Below are 20,635 nucleotides of genomic sequence, written 5' to 3'. Positions count from 1 at the left end.
CTCTCTGTCCATTGTTGGTTCAGCAGCAGAATGTTCGCCTTCTGTGAGAAAGGCGCAGGTTTGATTCCTCGCCAATGGACCTCCACATGACTACCATCTGTCTGTTAGAGGAGTCTTGCATGTTCCTATGCTGTTGGACTGGTCTCTGCTAGTGATTCCCATCTAAGATGGACTAGAAACAAAGGACTGGTGATCTACTTCCAAAAACCAGCCAATAAAAACCCTATGGGATCACAATGGTGGAATTTTCTAGTATTTCGCTCCATTCATAAGTTTGATATGACTCAGGGGCCAACTTGAGGTCAGCAAACAGCAAAATGAACTATTAACTTCTGGAGGAAACTTCTTACTACTCCCTCCACATGCCCAAGGCCTGAGAACCACTCCTCACCCCTATATTATTGTCAACATACTGCCCAAGTGTCATTGAGAAAGCTGAGAACAGTTCCCAACACCTCTCTTCCTCCACCCCACACTCAAAGCACCTGCAAAGTCTGTCGGCTCCGCCTGCAAAACTTTGATTTTGTTCGGAGTGATGAAAAAGTTTGGGAAATAACAGAAAGGAAAAAAAACACTGCCTAACCCTTTGCCCCTTTTGTGATCAATAGCTTATGACAAGATTGCACATATTGTATTTAAAAATGCAAATATCACCATATTGTACACTTAAAAATTGTTAAAATGGCATCTTTTGTTTGTATTTTACCAAAATAAAATGTTTATAAGTAAACAAAAACTGACACTGAACCCAAACCCTGTAGGTTTGCTGGGTCATCACTTCCTGTTGGATCATCACATCAACCTCCTGTTAGAGACAGTTTTCCCAAGAAGCTGTTCAGTCAGAACCTGTCCCTCCTCTGCCCAAAACCTTGCCACAATTCCCATCTCACTTGGAGTAAAAAAACTCAGTCACTGCCATTGAGTCAGATAGCTGACTCTCCGAGGCTGTCAACTGCATGGCGAAAGATTGTCCATATTTCTGTCAAGGAGCTGCTGGTGGACTCAACCTGCCAGCGAGGCAGAGCCTTTGGGTTAGCAGAGAAAGGCCCTATAGATGATACCACCAGTGCTCCCTCCTAGAAAGATTACCGCCTAGCACATCCTCTGAGGCAAGTCTTACCTTTCACATAGGGTGCCACTTGCTCCCATCCTCAACTCAAGCTCTCCTGCCCTGCTCCTCCCTGGCCTCTGCTGCTCGTCAACTAAGGCACATCCATGCTGACCTCAGGGCCTTTGCACCTGCAGTTCCCTCGCTAGGGTTGCTCTCCCCCAGGCTGTCAGAGCCCTTTAACCACTTCTAAGAAAGGCCTTCCCTGAGCATGTCCCCCAGCCCCCACATCATTCTCCATCCCCTTTCCCTGATTTGCATTTTTCTTCCGAAGCACTCCTCACCACTTATTCATTCCCTTTCTGTGTCCTTTTCAAAAGGCCAACTCCCCTGGGAAGGAGAACACAGTAAATCCTTGAAAGAGATGAGCAATCTTTTCTTTAAGAGTCAATCCAGAAGAAAAAAGTTTGAAAACTGATTTTCTTCAGCATTGGATATATTTATAACTCAGGAAATACAGTTCCTGCCCTTACGCTTAAGTATTCTCTTATTATTTTCTTTTTCCTTCACCAAAGGGTTTCTCTCCTTCTTTGGCTAAGATTTTAGAAATCACATAAGTGGCATGCACCGTGGGATCTGATTATAATGCTGAGCCTCTGAACAACCTGTAAATGACTTGAAACCCAGTAGGTTGGGGAGAAAAGTGAAGGACTTGGGGATGAGGGAGGCCAATTGGGCCAGAGTTCAGTCACAGCCAGAGACAGAAAAGCCACTGCCATTAGGAGGCCCGTGGAGGCTGAGCACACAGGAGGAGGGGGTTGCCTTTAGGGAGGTAAGTGAGGTCTAGATTAGGCATCCAGGTGGACAGCAGTGGGTAAAGAGCTGGATGCAGAACACACTTGTCTTCCAAGTCATAAAATGCCTGAAAGAAAGCATTCTTACTCTAAGCTTCTTTCATCTTTTCCCTCAAAACGGGGTTTATGTCTCACTGCTTCCTTCCGCCAATATTGTGTCACACACACACACACACAGAGTCTCACATGCCACTTCTTTGGTGACAGAGACTAGTAGAGACAGTACCAGCTTCCTGAGCCAAGGCGCTAGTACTCGAGACCCTCTGACTAAAGATTGCCCACTGCCTGAGTGCCAGGCACTGGGCTCAGAACAGCTCTCCATAGGTTCTTCCTTTCATCTTCACCAATGCCCTCTGGGGTTGGTACTCTTATTACCCTGTCTTGTATGGGAGGAAACTGAGGCCCAGCGCCTACATTGCCCAAGATCTCATAGCCAGCAAGTGGCTGAGGTAGAACTCAAACCCAGATCTATTTCAGATACTTCCTTTCCTATCCTTCAGGCCACACTGCCTTCCCACAGTCTAACTAGAGTGAAATGAGATGATTATTCATTGACTTTAATATATTTAGTTACTTGCCTCTGAAATTAGACCTTGATGATATCATGGAGGCTGGCTAGTCATGTGCGACAGCTGACCTCAGAGTTGCTAGTCACTGACACCAGAGTGTGAAGAACTTCTCCGATTACTCCCCTCCCTGAAGGGCTGACACAAGAGGATAGGAAACAGTGGAGATGAAGAAGGGGGTTGTGGGAGCCTACTTGGCTGACTCTTCCCAGAATCCTCTCCAATTGCCATGGTGCCACCTCAGAGGCCTGGGCTCTGGAGGGGATGGGAGGGTGAGGTCCAATAGAAGGGATCCTGATGAAAAGAAGCTAGTCTTAGGGTTCCTCTAGAAAAGGGGGGCTTCGAGGGCATCAATCCTGAAATCTCAATAACCTAGGCCTTCCTCAATCCAGGAAGAGAGAAAAATGAGGTGAGGAAGACTCAAGAAGGACCAAGTTGTGATGGGTGAGTGTGGGGGCAAAGGCACTCAAGCGAGGAAACAGACACACTGGAAAACTGGCCTCTGTGGAGGACTGGGAGCTTCAGAACACCGCTTTGGGCAATTCCAATTCATAGCAACCCTGCTAGACCACCCCACTGGTTTTCCTAGGCTGCAATCTTCATGGAGGAGTCTTGATGGAACAATGGTTAAGCCCTCAGTGCTAACGGAAAGGTCATAAGCTGCCCCACAGAAGAAAACTGTGATGGTCACTTCTGTAACTATCACAGCCTTGGGAGCCCTACGTGGCAGTTCACTCTGTCCTCTAAGGTTACTATGATTAGGAATCCACTCAAGAGCACACAAAGCAAAACAAAACTCCTCACGGGAGCACATCATCAAGTCTTCCTTCCAGCAGTACCGCTGGGGTGGTTCCAATCTCCTACCTTATCATTAACTGCCAAGCTCTTAACCATTGCGACACCCAGTCAATCGTAAGTGTTCCATGAATGTCAGCCAGAGCAGCCGTTTGTGGAGATGCTTAAAAGCGACTTCCTCATTAGGACACCATGCGCCTCAAAGCATGAACACTGACTGAGCTCCAGGCGGGGCTCTGGGTCCCTCACAGGTGCATTTTAAAGATGCCAGATGCCCCTTGAGCCAGAGCAGCTCTGATAGGGCAAGGCTGGCCCAGGAGGGCGTCTGGAAAAGAATAAGAAACACACACACACCGCCACTCAGCCCAGCTGGGGCCACTGTCTCAGAGAGCCTGGCCCAGCCCCCACCCTGGCACGGGCGCAGCGGGTGAGCGCACGCCTGGCACAGGCCCCAGCAGCCTGGGGAATGAGGCTCCGAGTAGGCCAACCGCTTTGTGTTGTGTGAAAACCAAATCCACAACTGAGCTCCCCAGCCAAGCAGAGCCTGCTGGGAAGGTTGGCCAGTCTCCCTTCCCGTCCCCCTGCTGGGGCCCTCCTTTCCTCGCTCCCCTCAGGCCCCCAGGAACCATGGAGAGCACCAGCTGCCACCCTGGCTGGCGTAGGGAGCAGAGGGCGGGGTCTGGGCCCAGCTCAGGCCATGCCAGGGTTCACCCCCTCCACCCTGACCCCCTTCCTGCCTGGAATAAATTGGAATACAAATCAGAGGGAAGCGCTTTCCTCTGTTTGAACAAATTGCTATGGATTCCTCCCTGTCTCAGGTCAGGGCTCTCGATGGGGGATATTTTCACTCTCCGACTGCTAATAGACTCAGGAGAAGCTGCTAGATCGATTGAGGCTGGGAAAATTAGCCAGGAGCACCACACCAGCCTTGGCCTGCCCCTGCCCCCCACTTCAGGTTGTCTGGAGGAGTGAGGGGCAGCCATGACCCAGGCAGGGCAGAAGCACCTGGCTGGCAGCCCTGGGTGCTGGATTCCTTTGCCTATCTCCTCCTGGGAACCAAGGCAAGGGCAGCCAGGGGGTGCCTACAGAGGCAACAGGATGAAGGTGGACTCAGCCAGAGAAGCTCCCAAAGAGGCTTGTGATCCTGCAATCTCAACCCAGCTCCAAACACACACAGACACAACCCCTGCACACACATGTGCGTAATTATGTGTAATATGATCATGCGTGTATACACACCGTGCCCATATATATTCATATGTGCAAAAATTATGAAGATGAAATGCGCAGGGTGCAGAAAGTGTGGGCAATGTATTTCAGCTTCTATTGTGGAACTTACTGTAGTGGTTTATCTCATGCAAATGGCCGTACATCACGCACGCGCACACACACACACACACACACACACACACACACACACACACACGTAACACCCCTCCCTCTCCACCAATAGCCCACTCTACCCAGCCATTTACCTCTTTCTCTCCTCAGCCTGGCTTTGTTACTCTTCAGAAGGCAACCCCTGTATCTGTCCGCCCCCTTCCCCCCTGCTCCAAGAGAATGAAGGGCAGGGGTTTGTAAAGCCACTCAGGCCACCACTGCCCTAGCCAGCCTTAGATCCCGGCTCCCATCCGCAGGGGTGGATGCACCAATAACCTAAGTAAGCATGGGTTACTGGTGTTTACTTACTAATCTATAGTGAACAATTACTTCACAATTAATGAAACCCACACAAAATTGTTCTCTACCACAGATTAGTGAGCAAACTCTACACATTGTGTTTACAGGGTATTCTGTCAGCAGTAAAAGAGGCTCTGATTTTTGTAGGATGGTACTGTGGGGTTGGGAGAGAGACAGGTGACAGCCATACCCAGAATGAGAATCTGTGATGTGATGTAAAAATTGGAAATTTTCCCTTTTTATTAGGTGTACCTGATCTAGGCCATATTCTTTGCAATTACTTTCTACGCATCAGAAAGCTTGACTAGGGATGACAGAAGGAGAATTGATTCCTTTGAGCTGTGGTGCTGGAGAAGAGGATTAAAAATACCATGGACTTCTAGGGGAACAAACTGGTTCAACCCAGAGAGGGTGAAACTAGGCTGCTCCTTGGAGGCAAGGATTCTGAAGCTTTGTCTGACATGCTTTGGGCATATTGCAAGGAGGGACCAGTCCTTAGAGAGCGACATGATGTTCAGGAGGGTAGAGGGACAGTGCAAGAGAGGAAGACCCTTGATGAGATGGATTGATTCAGTGACTGGGGTCATGGTAGTGGGTGTGTCTGAGACAATAAGGTTGGCATAGGATAGAGCAGAGTTATGAGTCACAAGTGACTTGACAGCACATAACAACAACAAGCTAAAGTAAACCCTGCTTATGGGGTAATCTGATACTATCAGCCCCAGAAAGTGAGGGAGTGGGTCAGACCAGAGTGGAAAGGCCCAAGCACATCCCACGGTAAGGAGCTCCTTTCAGCAACAGATAGGCCACATGCCAGTGGGTAACACTAGGGGATAAGGCTGCTTGAGGGGTTTGAGGGGAGGCTGAAGGGGAAGGGAGAGCCAGCTAAAGCCCTAGAAGGAAGTGAGATGGCTTTGTGTTTCCTGTCTGCTGTCGTAGCCTGCACCGAGCCAATCCCTCGCATACACATACAGCCCTCCACAACTCAGTGGCTAGACTTGGCTTCAGAGGTATGGGAGTAGGAGGGTGCTCACCGGCAGACAAAACAGTGCCACTAGTTTGGCATATGAACCTTTGCCTCTGGCCACTGGTTTCTATGCCTGGAAATTGAGTGGGGTGGGTCACGTAACCTCTAATCTCATTATCTCTGACCTTCTATAACTCAACATGGATTCCCTATTTGCTAGATGACCTCAGGACTCATCTTACCCTCTCTGAACCTCGGGGTTTTCTCCTCTGACAAATTATTATACTCCCTCCCCCTCCCCCACCTGTCATTCAAAGAGTCTATAATTTTAGATCATCTCTTTATCTTGCTCTCTGCTGTGACCTCAGCACTGAGAGCTGTGTCTGGCACATAGTAGATGCTCAATGAATAGCAAATGAGTTCATTAATTAATCTCAGGTTCCACTGGTAGTGAAGAGGCAGAAGAAATACAGAACAGGATGAGGGCCACTCTGCACTGGACCATAAGACCCAGGACTCTTCTCAAAGACCCACCTGGGGAGTCCTCAAAACAGCCAGAGCCCCCACTTGGGCTAGGCTGAGCCAGTAGAGGGAGATGAAAAAGGGAAGACATTGAGTCGTTCACATCTATCAAGTTCCTTCTTAAGCAAGAAATGCCAACTCATTCTAATTATGGGAAAATTGCTTAGTACCCAGCCAGCATCCATTCTACGGCGCAGGATAGAGAAAAGTTCAGATCTATTGTTCATAGGGTCACTGTGAGTCATAGTCTATGCAACATCACCTACCAACATTCTAAGAGAATCCTGATACTTCCCAAGAGGATGTACTCATCTAAAAGACTCCATTCTTCAGCCTCCTTTGCAGCTAAGAAGGACCAGAGATGTCACTGGAGGAAGGTTTCTGGGAGAGCTCTAAGTTGACTCGCCCGGTTACAGTACCAGTTGCCATTGAGCACATTCCTATTCATGTTACTCCAAATGTCTCAGACCACAACTGTGTTTCATAGGGTTTTCAGTGGCTAATTTTTTTTTTCATTAGATCACCAGGGCTTTCTTCCAAGGTGACTCTGAACAGATTTGAGCTTTCGAACTTTCAGTTAGCAACAAAGTGCATTAACCATTTGTACCACTCAGGTGTAAATGTTCTTCCATCTGAAAGCTGGACAATGAATAAGGATGACAGAGGAAGAAGGACTGATGCCTTTGAACTGTGGTGTTGGAGAAGAGTACTGAATATCCCATGGACTGCCGAGAGAATGAACAAATCTGTCTCAGAGAAAGTGCAACCAGGGTGCTTCTTAGAGGGAAGAATGGTGGAAGTTCATCTCACACACTTTCAGCATGTTGTCATCATCTGGGAAGGGCAAAGAGTCAGAGAAAGATGCAAAGACCCTCAACAAGATGGACTGGTACAGTAAGTGTAACAGCGGGCTTGTACATGGTGAAGGGCGTGAGAATGTGGCAGGAGCAAGGTTCAGTTCTATTACTTATAAAGTTGCTATGAGCTGTAGTCCGCTGTATGACACCTAACAACAACAATAACCAACCATTCTCTGCTTGGAATGTATCGCGACAGCTGAGCTCCTGCAGCCCTGTGGTGATCTTGAAGCAAAATGTCCTAAAGCGATAATTTGCAAACTCTGCTGCACATTAGAATCACCTGGGATTCCCTTTTAAAAATGAGGATGTCTGGCTATTACCCCTGAGTATGGGACGAGACCTGGAGGTCTGGATTTTTAAAAAACATCTCAGGTAATTCTTATGTGCAGCAACGTTTGCAAAGCATTGCTATGAGGAGAGCAGAGCAACAAAATGAAAAGAGCCTGGGTCCTAAAGACCAAGAAGCCACCACACTAGCCGTGGGTAGTTTATCTCCACCTTCTTTTATATAATATTAAGAAAGTCATGCTGTGATTAAGCTTCTGGTGGTTCAAATCCACCAGCAACTTATGGAAGAAAGACAGGCAATCCCCTCTTATGCATTTTACAATCTCAGAAACACAATGGAGGGTCAGCTGCAAGTCAATTGTGACTCAAGGACAAAGAGTTTGAAATTAGGGTTTCTTTTTTACTTAATCTTTGTTCTAGTAGAAGACTGTAACTGGGGTCTCATGATACTCCTGTTACACAGCCAGTCTGACAGAACAAAATAAAATGAAACGAAAAACAGCCAAATACTGAGCATAGGAATTTCATGCTTAGGGCAGCAGGCAGACACTAGACTTGGCCTTGGGCAGGCTTGAGCTCCAATTCTAACTCCACCACTTACTAACTGTAGGATCTTGAGCAAGTCAACACAACCTGAGCCTCAGCTTCTTCGTGTGGAAAACGAGGGAGATGAAACAGCTGTGCTTTCTCCCACTGAACTAGAGGGTTCAACCTTAGGGGTAAGTGCCATGCACTCCTGTGACCACAAGGCCCATCACCATTCACTGAGGTAGTGGTACTTAGTTGCTGGTGTCAGCTACAGTGGAGTCATCTCTGACTCACCATGACATGATATTAAACAGAATGAGGCAGTGTCTGGTCCTGCACCATAATCTAGATTGCTGGTACTCTGGAGAGCTCACTGTGGCTGTGTTTTAATCCATCTCACTGTAAGCTTCTCTCCTTTCCACTGATCTTTACTTTCCCAAAGGGACTCTTGTGCCCATAGGGAAATGCAATACTCACTCAAAGGCTGAGAATCCACCAATGGCTCTGAGGAAGAAAGATAGACAATCCCCTCCTGTAAGAGTTACAGCTTTGGAAAACCCACTGGAGGATCAGCTATCAACTGGTTATGACTCAATAGCAATGAGACCTAATTTACCATTGGCACATAGTTGTTACCATTGTGTGCCATTGACTCAGAACTGACCCATAGCTGACCTTCCAATGGGTTTTCAGAGGCAGTAAATTGCATGGGAGGACATTGTCCAGCCTTCTGCCGCACAGCAGCTGGTGGATTTGAACTTCGTGTCTTTGGGACTGCAGCACAGCTTTTTATCACTATGCCACCAGAGCTCCCTAAGTCCCCAATTAATATTCACCCAATTTATATGGAAAAGCTACAGTGCAACCCAGTCCTGAAAAGTCCTTCCCCCCACCCCTTTTCATGGGGTCGTTATGTGTCACAGGTGACTTGACAGCACATAATAACAACAAACAGAAAAGAGGAAAAGAATGAAAAAATAAAAAGTGCCACATTACACACACACAAAAAAAGGGATCATAATGTGTCCGTTGAAAATCAATGAAAACAGCATTTCTAGGGCAGGATCCTTCAGTCTTGAGTTGGGAACTAGGAGAAATCCCTTGGTTAGAGGCAGGGAGAGGGGTCAGTCTCCCAAGCTCCTGGCCTGGACCCGCCATTAACCTGCTGCCTTTGAATTGATTCCATGCACAGCAATCCTCCAATAAAATAGAAGTCTTCCTGCTCATATATTTTTTTAAAATAATAAGTGGAATTTTTTTAAAACAACAACAACAAAAAAATAAAAAGACGCTGGGGTCCAGGTGAGCTTCACTGAAACAAAGGTTGGGCAATGACCTGGAAAACACGGAAATGCCCTCTGAAAACCTCAGGAAGGAAGACATCTGTTTTGTCCTGACTCATTCAGTACAGTGTCTACACCAGCTGTGCCTGACAATCAACTGGAGAGCTCTCAAGACCACAGCTGCCTGGATGCCACCTGCAGGGCTTCATAGTCAGGAGGTCCGGGTGGAGCCAGGCATCTGTTGTTGAGAAAGCTCTCCAGGTGGTTCTGACATGCCGCTGGGGCTGAGAACCACTTCTCTCCACAGCTTCCAACTCTCCAGATAATCAGTCTGTCTCACTGAGTTTCTAGGACCAAAAAAAGAATCAGGAAGAGACTGGGTAGTTCTCTGAAGCTGATCAGGCAGCACCCTCACACCTGCCTGAGCCACCCTACTAAGGTGGCCCTGCCCACGGCCCTAGCCTCTGAGAGGGGGCATCACTGTTTCCCATTTCCTGCCCTACTGCCCTTCTCAAAAATGCAGCCTGCACCTCTGGATTCCAAAAGCTTCCACACCCAGGACTCCCTGTCATCTGCCTGCTACTCTGACAAACAGAGCCCCCTCAGTTCACTGTAGGGCTCACCAAGTATTATCACTCTAGTATGGAGTTATGGTGGCGTAATGGTAAGGAGTTGGCTGCCAACCCTAAAGTGCATGGTTCCAATCCACCAGACACTCCGTGGAAGAAAGATGGGTAATCTCCTCCTATGTGAAAACCCACTGGAGGGTCAGCTATGGGTTGGTCCCAGCTTGACTATGAGTCAGTTCCAACTCAATGCACATAAGAACATTACTTTGCTGGCCTGGTCAGAAGGCATTGTACTTCCAACCCAAAGGCTTAGTGGCAGTGAACTGCTTACCTGGCCCCCTCATCCATGTGTCTGTAAGTCCAACTCTCTTTGCTTTATGTCTTTGCTAAAAGTGTGGAGCAGGGACCAGCAGCAGCAGCAGCAGCAGCGTACAGGAGACTGTGAGAAATGCAGTACCAAACCTACTGAATTAGAATCTGCACTTTCACAAGATCCCCAAGAAATTTCCATGTACAGAAAAGTCTGAGGAATCCGAATTCTGTACCTTGAGTCTCTCTGCCAACCTCCCACCTCCCAGGTCGCCCTCTCTGATTCCATCTCCTCCCCCTCAGATAGCCCTTCTTCCCCAGACTCCACTGTCCTGTAACCGCTGTCTCGCTTTTGGGGCCCTGTCACCTCCTGGGTCTTCCTCTCTACCACATATTGCCTTTTCTCTTACTCCTCTCATTCCTCCTCAAATATTGGTGTGCCCCTGGGCTACAATCCCAGCCACTGCCCAGTCCCTTCCCTGTATCTCTTCTCACTTCTTGGTATTGTCATTCTACCTCACGGTCTCCCCCTCATTAACCTGTAGACATAAATCCACATTTGCAAACCTATCTCTTCAAAAGTTGAATTTTCTCCTAACTGCCAATACTCATGATGCACTCTTCCCCTTTCACTACCTACCCCATACATTCTAGCATCCCATGAAGTTCAAAATTGCACTCACATTATCAACATAAACCTGTAAATTGAGGGCCCGCTGAATGCAGGGCACTGTGCTCACAAACTCAGGCAGTGGGCACCTTGCCGCTTGAAACCACGACCCAGAAAGCTCATTTGATATAACCTCTCAGAATCTCACAGCTGCTGCTGAGCAGAGCTGGGACTCAGACCCAAGCTTCTGTACTCTGAAGTTCAAACTTTTAATCACTTCACTGGTCCAAGCCAGTCCAGCTTCCAGTAGCCTTGGTTCTATCTTACTGTCACCATGTGCAAAGTCTCCCAACTCCAAACCTGAGAGTCATTTTCAGGACCTGTCCTTTGCCTGAGTTCCTCACAACGTGCTTTTAGGAGCTAATGATTGTACAGTGTGGATGCTCGCCTTTTGCAACAGGTTCTAATTCCCCAGTGGGTCAAACTCCTACAACTCCTCCAACTTTAGGGCCTCCTAAACCACCTCTCTGAAAGGCTTCCTCTAACACAAAGCTGCACAGCTACCCAGACCGAAATACAGGCTCATATCTACTCATTTCCTTATTCAGTCTCCCTCCAGTTTCTTCCCCCAAATGCAGGATTCTAGCCCTTTTGCGTCAAAGCACAGGCTTCATTATCAATACATCAGAGTTAAAGTTCAACTTGTCACTCGGACGAATGAAAATCTCTTGGAGTCTTCAGTTTGCACATCAGTAAAAATGGGCTCATAAATAACTATTTTCAAGGGATTGCAGGGTGCTCTGGTGGCCTAGTGGTAAGAAACTGTACTGCAATCCCAAAGGCATATGGTTCAAATCCCCCAGCTGCACCATGGGAGGATGGGTATCTCCTCCTGTGCAATTTACCACCTCTGAAAACCCATTGGAGGGTCAGCTGAGTGGTTTCTGATTTGATGGCACACAACAAGGGATTGTGGCAATGACTGAAGAAAATATATCAGTTCAAGAAGTAAACAGTAGTGATATTATAATTTCTTTACCACTCCAACCGTAAGGAACTCTGATTCTTTAGTGGTAATGGCTGCTAACCAAAAGGTCAGTAGTTTAAAGTCATCATCCTGTCTGAGAAAGAAAGATGAGGCAGTCTGATTTACTGGCTTGGAAACACAACCTTGTTGTTGTTAGGCGCTGTTGAGTCGAGTAAGACTCAGAAAGGCTCTAGGAATAGCACATCTGAATTCTGTCCTATCCTGTGCCATCCTCACAATTTCTGACACGCTCCTGCAGTCGCTGTGTCAATTCACCTGGTTGAGGGTCTTCCTCTCTTTCCCTGCCCCTCCACCCTGTGCTCTGCCCTACAGGTCCACTATGAGTTGTAATCAATTTGATAGCAGTGGGTTTGGCTTTTTGTTTTATTCCAGTCCTAACTGCCTCAAGTCCGTCTTAATCTATACTCTGGCTCAGTTGAGCAACTTGGTACTCTTCACACACACCCAGTATTTTAGCCCCTGTATCTTTGCCTTCCACCTGGGGTAGAAGACATATAACTTACGTCTAAATGTGAAGGCCAGTTCAAATCCTCCTTTCTCCTTAAAGCCTTGGAAGTAATTTCTTCCTTTATCAGATCCCCACAGCCCTTTATCTGCCCTTGCCACACAGCATTTATCAAGCACTCTCAGGAACCGCCATCTTGGATGTAACTCCCTCCCTTTCTCCTTGAGGGCAGACCTCTATCTTCTTCACTCAGTGGGCCTGTCAGTGCCCAGAACAAGGCCTAGCTCACGGAGGTGCTCGGTAAATATTTAATGAATGGTGAGTTAGAGGACACCATGCACTGCTTTCCTGCTCCCACTAGGATGGTGTCTCAGAGCCACTCCTCGTCAGCCGTGTGACCTCAAGCAGGTCACTGACACCCTTGGAATTTCCTTTTCTATTAAAAGTACAACAGGACCCAATGACCCCTTAAGTTGTTATAGAAATCAAATGAAAACATGAAAATGTTTGTTAAGGCACACAGTATTTACACATCTATAATAGCGTACAACAGGGATATGGTGGCACACAAGTTAAGTGATTAGTTGTGACCCAAAAGGCTGGTAATTCAAACCCATCCAGAAACTGAAAGAAAGATCTGCTCCCATAAAGTTTATAGGTTTTGTTGCTGTTCTGTACTGTCAATTTGAAAATGACTCATAGCTGTCCCTCCAGTGGATTTTCAGAGGCAGTTAATCACATAGGAGGAGATGTGCCCATCCTTCTTCAATGGAGCAGCTGGTGGATTTGAACTGCATGCCTTCAGAAGTGCAGCACAGCTTCTTGCCACTAGGCCACCAGAGCTCCCTACTGTCTTTGGAGGGGAGAGGAGAAGGCCAACAAACAGCCTGTACAAGGCAGTTCAACTCTGTCAGCTGCAGTCTCTATGAAATGAAAATATGCTCAATATCACCTAACAAGGAGAGATTACAAAATCAGTGTAAGCAACAATTCTCCACAGGGTTTATTATCTTTGCACGAAAAGATGCTCGAAAGCAAGCACTACCACCAAATGCCTGGTGGGATGCTGTGTGATATTCCCCTTTCCTTATACTTGTACATAATGTTTGATTTCATTTCACTTGGATCCACAATCAAATTCCATGGAAGCAGCAGTCAAGAAGTCAAACAACACTTGGCACTGGGCAAATCGCCTTCAAAAGACCTCTTCGGAAAGAGTAAGAAGCACTTGGAAGAGTAAGGTGAATCTGGTGGTTAGACATACCAAACTATGGTATTTGAAGTCACCTCATATGCACACGAAAGTTAGATCATAAATAAGGAAGGCCAAAGAAGAATTGACACCTCTAATTTATTATTGGTAAAGACTATTAAACACGCCACGGACAGAATGAATGAACAAATCTGTCTTAGAAGATGCGTAGCCTGTTAACAGTAAGGACAGTGAGACTTCATTGTATGTACTTTTTAGACTTGCTGTCAGGAGTGGTCAGGCTCTGGAGAAGCAGAGGGTCAGCAAAAAAGAGGAAGACCACTCAACAAGGTGAACCCACACAACGGCCGCAACAATGCACGCAAACATAGCAACGTGTGAGGATGATGCAGGACAAGGCAGTGTTTCGTTTGTTTTGTTTTGTTGTAAAGAGGGTCTCTATGAGTCAGGATAGGCACCACAGAAATCCTTTAAGCACAGCATTGCTTTTGCCTCCCATCTCAAAGTCATTATCAAGTTGGAGCTGATTCATTGTGGAGCCTCCAGCAGGTTTCAAAGGCTATAAATCGCACAGGAGGAGTTTGCCCATCTTTCTCCCTCGGAGCTCAGCACTTAAGTGGAACAAGGGCTTAGTAAAGTGCTGTCTCTGATGGTGCCATCGTTAAGGCATTCACCGGCTAAACAAAAGGACGGTGGTTTGAAACCACCAGACACCTTATACGAAGATTTACATCCTTAGAAACCCTATGGGACAGTTCGACTCATGTCTCTCAGGGTCAGAGTTAAATTGACCCAATAGCAGGAAGTGGTGAGTTAGTATCTAACACATATTATTATTATTTCCAGAAAGATATGTGCCTGGAAAGGAGGATCTCCTGGCAATGAGAAGGAAGATGTAGAAGAAAGACCTTTACAAAGAGGTTTATGTAGAGGCAGCTCTGCAAGGCACAAGCCCCCTGCCCTGCTGGAGGACTCACAGTCTCACCTGGGAAGGAATGAGTCCACAAGCTGAGCCCACCATAGAATTCTGCTCTGGCTTAGAGAAAACGAGCCACACTGAGGATACAGAAAATAGGATGTTGGCCACAGACAGATGTCCTAGGCCACTGGGGAAGGTGCATGGGGAGCTGGAAGGAAGCCAGGACCTCCAGAGGGTCTGAGGGGCCCCAGGTGTCCCCAGGCTGGGAAATCACACTAATTCATCACCGCTGGGAGAAAGGCAGCCTGGGGATCCCAGGAAAGGCAAGCAATGTGGCGGCCAAGCCCTCCCCCTGCTGGCCACATCTAGAGCAGCACTGCCAGCCAACAGCACAGGGCAGGGCCCCCAGGCAGTTTACACACACCCCTGCACCAGACGCTTAGCGGGGCTCAGCAGTCCAGAGTCAGGCAAGGGGCAGCAGGACGGGGTTCTTCCAAGACTGAGAGGCCCAAAGCCTCGTCTTCCAGACCCCCATCATTGCAGGAGGAGATATCTCTTGACCCAACCTCTCCTCAGTCCAGTCACAAGGTCACAGAACTGAGTAGGGTGTGAAGGGAGGGAGGGACAGAGTGGGGAAAAGGGGAGGCCATCCTCCACTATCCTGCTCTGTCTCACTCCTCCCAGGCCTGCTTGTGCCTCTTGGGCAGCAGAGAGAAGCCTGGGCTGCTACCACTACCCGGATTTCCACTCCCGCCCCCAGGTATTGATTTCCTGCATCATTCATTTGCCAGGCCTTGGCGGCTGTGATTAGCTCCCTCCATCCTCCCTATGGAGCTCCCTGCCCAGCCCTCCATGTTTCAGCAAAGCAGAGCTAATACCAGGCTCTAAATGAGGCTTTGCCTCCCCAGTCCGGCAGCTCTCGAAACCTAGCCTGACATGTGGGCCCTTGGCAAGTCCCTAGCCCACACACTCCAGGGTGTTTTTCTGTGGAATCAAAACCCTTCTAACCAATCCCACAACCCGAGGGCTCCCCACCCATCCATGAAGTGCACTAGCCTGCAGGACTGAGACACAGTGAGGATCTTGGGCCAAAGGGGGACCCTCCAGCAGTACAGTAGAAGCCTGGGGAATCCTCAGGCTGGCTCCAGGGCCCACATCAAGAAGGGAGGCGGTGCAGACAATGCTGGCTGAGCAAACAGCACAGGCTGATTTGTGGGCACCAGGCTTTCTCACTCCTTCCTGCAGTTTCTAGAAATGAGAAGAAAAAAGGGACAGAGGTGTAGACCTTCTTGAAGCCGTTTAGAGTCTTCTGCTAGCCTCAGGGACCAGGGATTTCTGATAAGATGCTTCCTACAGCCTTCTCCAAGAGAAAGCCAGGCGTGGACCACCAGATTCCAGGCAAGGGGTAGAAACAATGGGGGGGAAAAAAATTCCACGCGCACTCATTCAGATCAATGCCGAGAAGATGGCAGTGGAAGACACACTTCCCGAAATTCCTTCTTCCACACCTCCCAGAGGAGAGGGGGGAAAAAACCCTGACTTGGTGATAATTCTGTAAGCTATGTTGCTCTTGTCAAATTATTCAACATCTGTCTTCATGTTCCCACAAGAATTAGCATAGGATAGTAGTTTCTGATGACACCTTTGGTGAAATATTTTGACTTCCACCAGTAAGTTGCAAACAACCTGTCTTAAGGATAATGTCAATTCCCACTCCTGCATATTAAATAATCCAGAGGTTTGTTGTGTTTTGTGCGGGCGAGAATCCCACCAGCTGGCTTCTGGCTGGAAGTTCAGCTGCTATGGGAGAGATGAAGGGGTCAGGGTGGAAGAGAGAATGTTCTCTGTCCATGGCTGCCCACAGGACACTCTTTTCCTATCGTGTGGCCTCTGCCAGAGCCCCAGAGCTAGGCCTCCGAGGCCAGTTCAGTTCGCCCTCCTGGCCTGCCAGAAAGCAGATTACAGAATCCATTCTCTGAGGACAACAAACTGGGCCAGGAGATTGGGAGGCCAGGGGAGGGGGGATCGGCTCCAAATGGACCATCTGGTCCAGCACTCTGATCAGCACTGCTGACGCATCTGTGCTCCAAAGAAGAGTTGAAACCACCTGGTGAGGCGGAGAATGCCTCCTCAGCCCTGCTGTGGGCATCAGACCCCAGAGAGAGATGGAGGGCCCTCACAGAGAGCAGGGCATAGGGCTCTGGACACGTGCCTCCCGCCAGCCTCCACAGAGACTCACAGCCCAAGCCAGATCCTGACCAGTTTCCTCCGCACACTTGCTCTTCCTCCCAATTCTCAACTCAGCCTCTGTGCTTCAGGCAGTCAGGCTTCAGGCCAGAAGGCCAGGAGCTGAGGATACTCCCTCAGGGCACACTTTTCTCCTGTGCCTTGATTAAAATCCGCTGCCTGCCCTCCACACTCCCAATGCAGTCAGTGCATGACTTCCTCCAGTCTCCTCCTCCAGGAGCGCCTCAATGGTTGCCAGCTTAGGACTGTGTGGTTCTCTCTAAGCAGAGACCCTCAAAGAATGTCCATTGCCTTGCTGGCAACCATCCTACACAGACTTCTTGGGAAGAAATCATTTCAAGAAGCACGGCCCGTCATTCAATCGATAAATATCCTGCCGTGTTCCAGACGCCAGGCTGGGTGCACTGATACCATGATGGCTGCGCATAACTATCCCTGGTCCCTCTCTTTTATCCCCATTCTTTCTCAAGTTGTTTCGTCTGCTTTGGTGGGAGGAAAACACTGAGGAGGGGGTGCAGAAGAGCTAATACTAGCTCTCACATCTAGTTGCCATCAATCAATTCCAACTCATGACAACCTCTTGTATGTCAGGGTATAGCTGTGCTCCATTGGGTTGTCTAGATCACCAGGCCTATTTTCCAAGTACACCTGTGTGGACCTGAACTGCTAACATTCCAGTCAGCAGCTGAATGCTTAGGCATACGTGCCACCCAGGGGCTCTCTAAACTCTCATCCTACTTCTGAAATAGGTTCCAGGTTTACAAAGGGGCTCCCTCATGTTGCATGTGTCAAAGCTTCTAGCACCACAAGGAATTCAGCATCTTGCCCTCCTCCTCATGGCTCATCTTAGATCTTTGTCCCTCACCGCAGTAAAGCAGCCTCACTCTGCAGCTCCCTTGAGGTCCCAGACTTCCCTGAAGACAAGCAGCTCTTAAGGAGAAGCTAGAAAGAACATGACCCAAGAGCCAGGGGTTGCCCTAGTGCACCATCCCTCTTTGATTTGCTTAGTTAGAGTGGCTGGGGCATGAAGTAGAACCAAAAGGAGACAATTAAGCTGATGACTGGATCCTGGACCCTAATTAGGCACTCGAAAATAATAGTCTCTACCCAGCTCCCATCCTCTGCCCTAACTGCTGAGGCTTCCTCTGCCTCAAAATGGGACTGTACAGCCCTAGAAAAGGCTGCAGGACCAGGAGGACCAGGAGGGGATGGAAAGGAAATCTGGTTAGGAAGAGGACTTGCCAGATCTGCCCGAGGGCGCGCAGAGGCAGGGACAGGGTGGAGGAGCCTAACAGACAGGGTTTACATTCCTCTGGAACCTGTGTGGTATGGTGGGCAAGAGGTAAAGGCCTCTAAGGCATCCTTTTCAGGCCTTCTAAGGAGACAGGGAAGCTGGAGGGAAACCTTGGGGAGGAAGGAGAGGAGTCCATAAGAAACTGAGGACTTGAAGACCCACTAACCCCAGCCTCTCTTAGTCCTTGCTGCTTTGTTCCTTCCTCCTTGCTTTCTTGGCCTATGTAAGGGTCTAAACAGCAAGACACACACAAACTAATTAAGAAGCAGAGTTTGGCCAGATGCCTGAGCCAGGCTCATCAGAGAATTAAGTCCCAACCAGCTAGCTGTGCATGGCCAGGAACACATCACCTCTCAGACACCCCTCTGGACACCTGTCCCTCCTGTCAGGCACAGGCAGGGTCTGACCAGGCACACAGCAGAAGGAAGTATTTAGCATCCACACCTGAAGCTGGCAGCTTGGAGCACAATGCCTCTGTTATCCCTACACAGAACAGGTCAACCTCTCCCCTGATCCAAAGGCAAATAAATAATTAGACCCTCCACCCAGAAAGAGAAAGGGGGAGAATCCTCCCCTCTTTAGCTGCATCTCATTTTAAAATGACCTTAAAGTCAGGAAAAGGCCATGGTAAGGGCGGATGCATGGCCACATCCGACTTTATCTGCGCTGTTGGGTGAGGGCACTGCTGTGCTAGTGACCCTCATAGGGATGTCCCTGAGAGGGGTGTGCCCAGGTGGCTCTGAACAGCTGGCGTCTGCTCTCCAGGCCTTGCCTTGGGGAAACTCACGATAAAAAAGAAAGAAGGCATAACTACAGTCTCTTTAGGCACCAGGAGCGAGGCATGTAGGCACGGGAGCAAAGCTGGTGGCAGGAGGCAGAGTTTGGACACGTAGCCAGGTGGTTGCGTGCAGTGTGTACGTTTCCTGAGGACGGTGGCTGGATGTGTCCGTGTGTGAGGAGAGAGATGGTAGGTGGGGCTGGGTTTAGAAGCTGGAAACCAAAGGCTGGACGAATTGGCTCCAGAGAGGTACAGAAAGGAGTGGAGGTCGCAGGCATAAAAGCCAGAGGATGCAGACATCCATTCGCTCTGGCTGTCAACAAGCGAGTGAAAGAAGTGAAGCCGCAGCGATAGCAGTGAAGGCAAACCCGCTGGACCACGGTGCTCACAACCTGCTCGCCCGCAAGCTGCACTTAACTCCAGCTCAGGCTTTACCTCGGCTTCCACCCCAGAGCCCGCGCGGAGGACCAGATTTTGGTGCAAGTCACTGCCCCAACCCCAGGCTCAGAGTCTCCTGAGCCAAGTGAGTGCTCTCAAGGGTTCTAAGTCACTCCCACCCTTGGTTTGAAAGGTGAATACCTCTCTTTAGTATCTAGTATCCAACGTCAATGCCAACGCTACGACCCTGCGCTCCCCCTAATCCCTGTACTCCGCGGCAGCCAGCTTGGCCTCCACGCGCCCAAGAGAGGGCGGAGGCGAGGACATCCATTTCTGAGTCCACGCCGGGGACCCCAGCAAGACCTGCAGCGCGCACTTTGCGCCTCTTGCAAAGTTTCCGCGCGAGCGCGAGTGGAGCGCGCTGGGCCAGGCCGGCTAGTGCAGGACGCAGGCTCTTACCATAGACTCCTTGTGCCCGGCAGTGGATGGGGATCAGCGCCAGAAGTAGAAGGCAGGTCACCTCCATCTTCACGGCCGGTGCTTCATCCCCGCGAGGCGGCGCAGCCCGAGAGGCGGCGAGGGGCACATCCGCTGGGGCCCCGCGACGCCCCTTGAGTCCCCTCCTTCCACCGGCGACCGAGAGGGCGGCGGCGACTGAGACCAGGAGACTGAAGAGGCGGGGGCGGCAGCGACCCGGGTTTTTCCTCTGGCGGGGCCGCTGCCCGCGTGGGGGGACAGAGGGCGCTGGCCCGGCCCCGGGTGCCTCGGTGCGCCCTGCCCAGCAGCCAGCGCTCCAGTCCGAAGAGCTCAGCGGCCGAGCCGCCCCGAGTTCCCGGGGCTGTCCGCGCAAGGTGCTGGGTGTCGGGGACCCCTCTGCAGCGGCGGCGGCCCTGCGATCCAACAGGCCACCGACGAGTGATAAACTTGTCGTTTCCCCGCCCAGGGGACGCCCCTCCGGTGGAGCTGGGGGCGGGGAAGTCGGGGTTCCACTCGGCTTAATCCACTGTCTCCAGTCCTTTGCGGGCGGCGGGCGCTGAAGGTTTAGCGGCCCGACCCCAAAAGGGCCGGACTGGGCGCCCTCCCAGCGACCGAGGAACCCCGGCCCCAGCCCTCCTGAGCGAGAAAACAACGTAGGCTGGGTTCCACCGAACGGCAAACGCCGCGAGTCCCCGGGTCCGCGAAGTTAGCCAAGGCGCCAAGGAACCCGGGAAAGGAATCGCGTCCCGGTGCCCCGCGGGAACCTGGAGAGCAATTCCAGCCAACAGGGACCCCAGAAAGCGAGGAAAGAAGGAAAGTTTGAGTCGTTTGAAAAAGATTGGCGCTTTCGCCGAGGTCTGGACTGCAGCGCGGGAGCCGCCGGCCGCCTCCGCTCGCCGCGCTCCGCTCCCGCCGTCTGGCCGCGGCCGTGGCGCTCCCGGGCTCCGCGCTCTCTGG

General features: G+C 49.9%; 1 protein-coding gene across 1 annotated transcript in view; it reads right to left on the bottom strand.

Moving 5' to 3' along the window:
* MDGA1 (MAM domain containing glycosylphosphatidylinositol anchor 1) overlaps positions 1-19,727 on the bottom strand; it is a 66,452-nt gene extending 46,725 nt beyond the window's left edge. Inside the window, exon 1 of the mRNA XM_006882024.1 lies at positions 19,661-19,727. Coding sequence (XP_006882086.1) covers positions 19,661-19,727 — 67 coding nt within the window. The remainder of the gene's footprint in view (positions 1-19,660) is intronic.
* Between the last annotated feature and the right edge of the window lie 908 nt (positions 19,728-20,635).

Source organism: Elephantulus edwardii, unplaced genomic scaffold (genome assembly GCF_000299155.1).
Source record: "Elephantulus edwardii isolate Elephantulus edwardi_28Jun2011 unplaced genomic scaffold, EleEdw1.0 scaffold00017, whole genome shotgun sequence".
Taxonomy (NCBI): Eukaryota; Metazoa; Chordata; class Mammalia; order Macroscelidea; family Macroscelididae; genus Elephantulus; species Elephantulus edwardii.
This window is presented reverse-complemented; position numbering and strand designations above follow the sequence as displayed.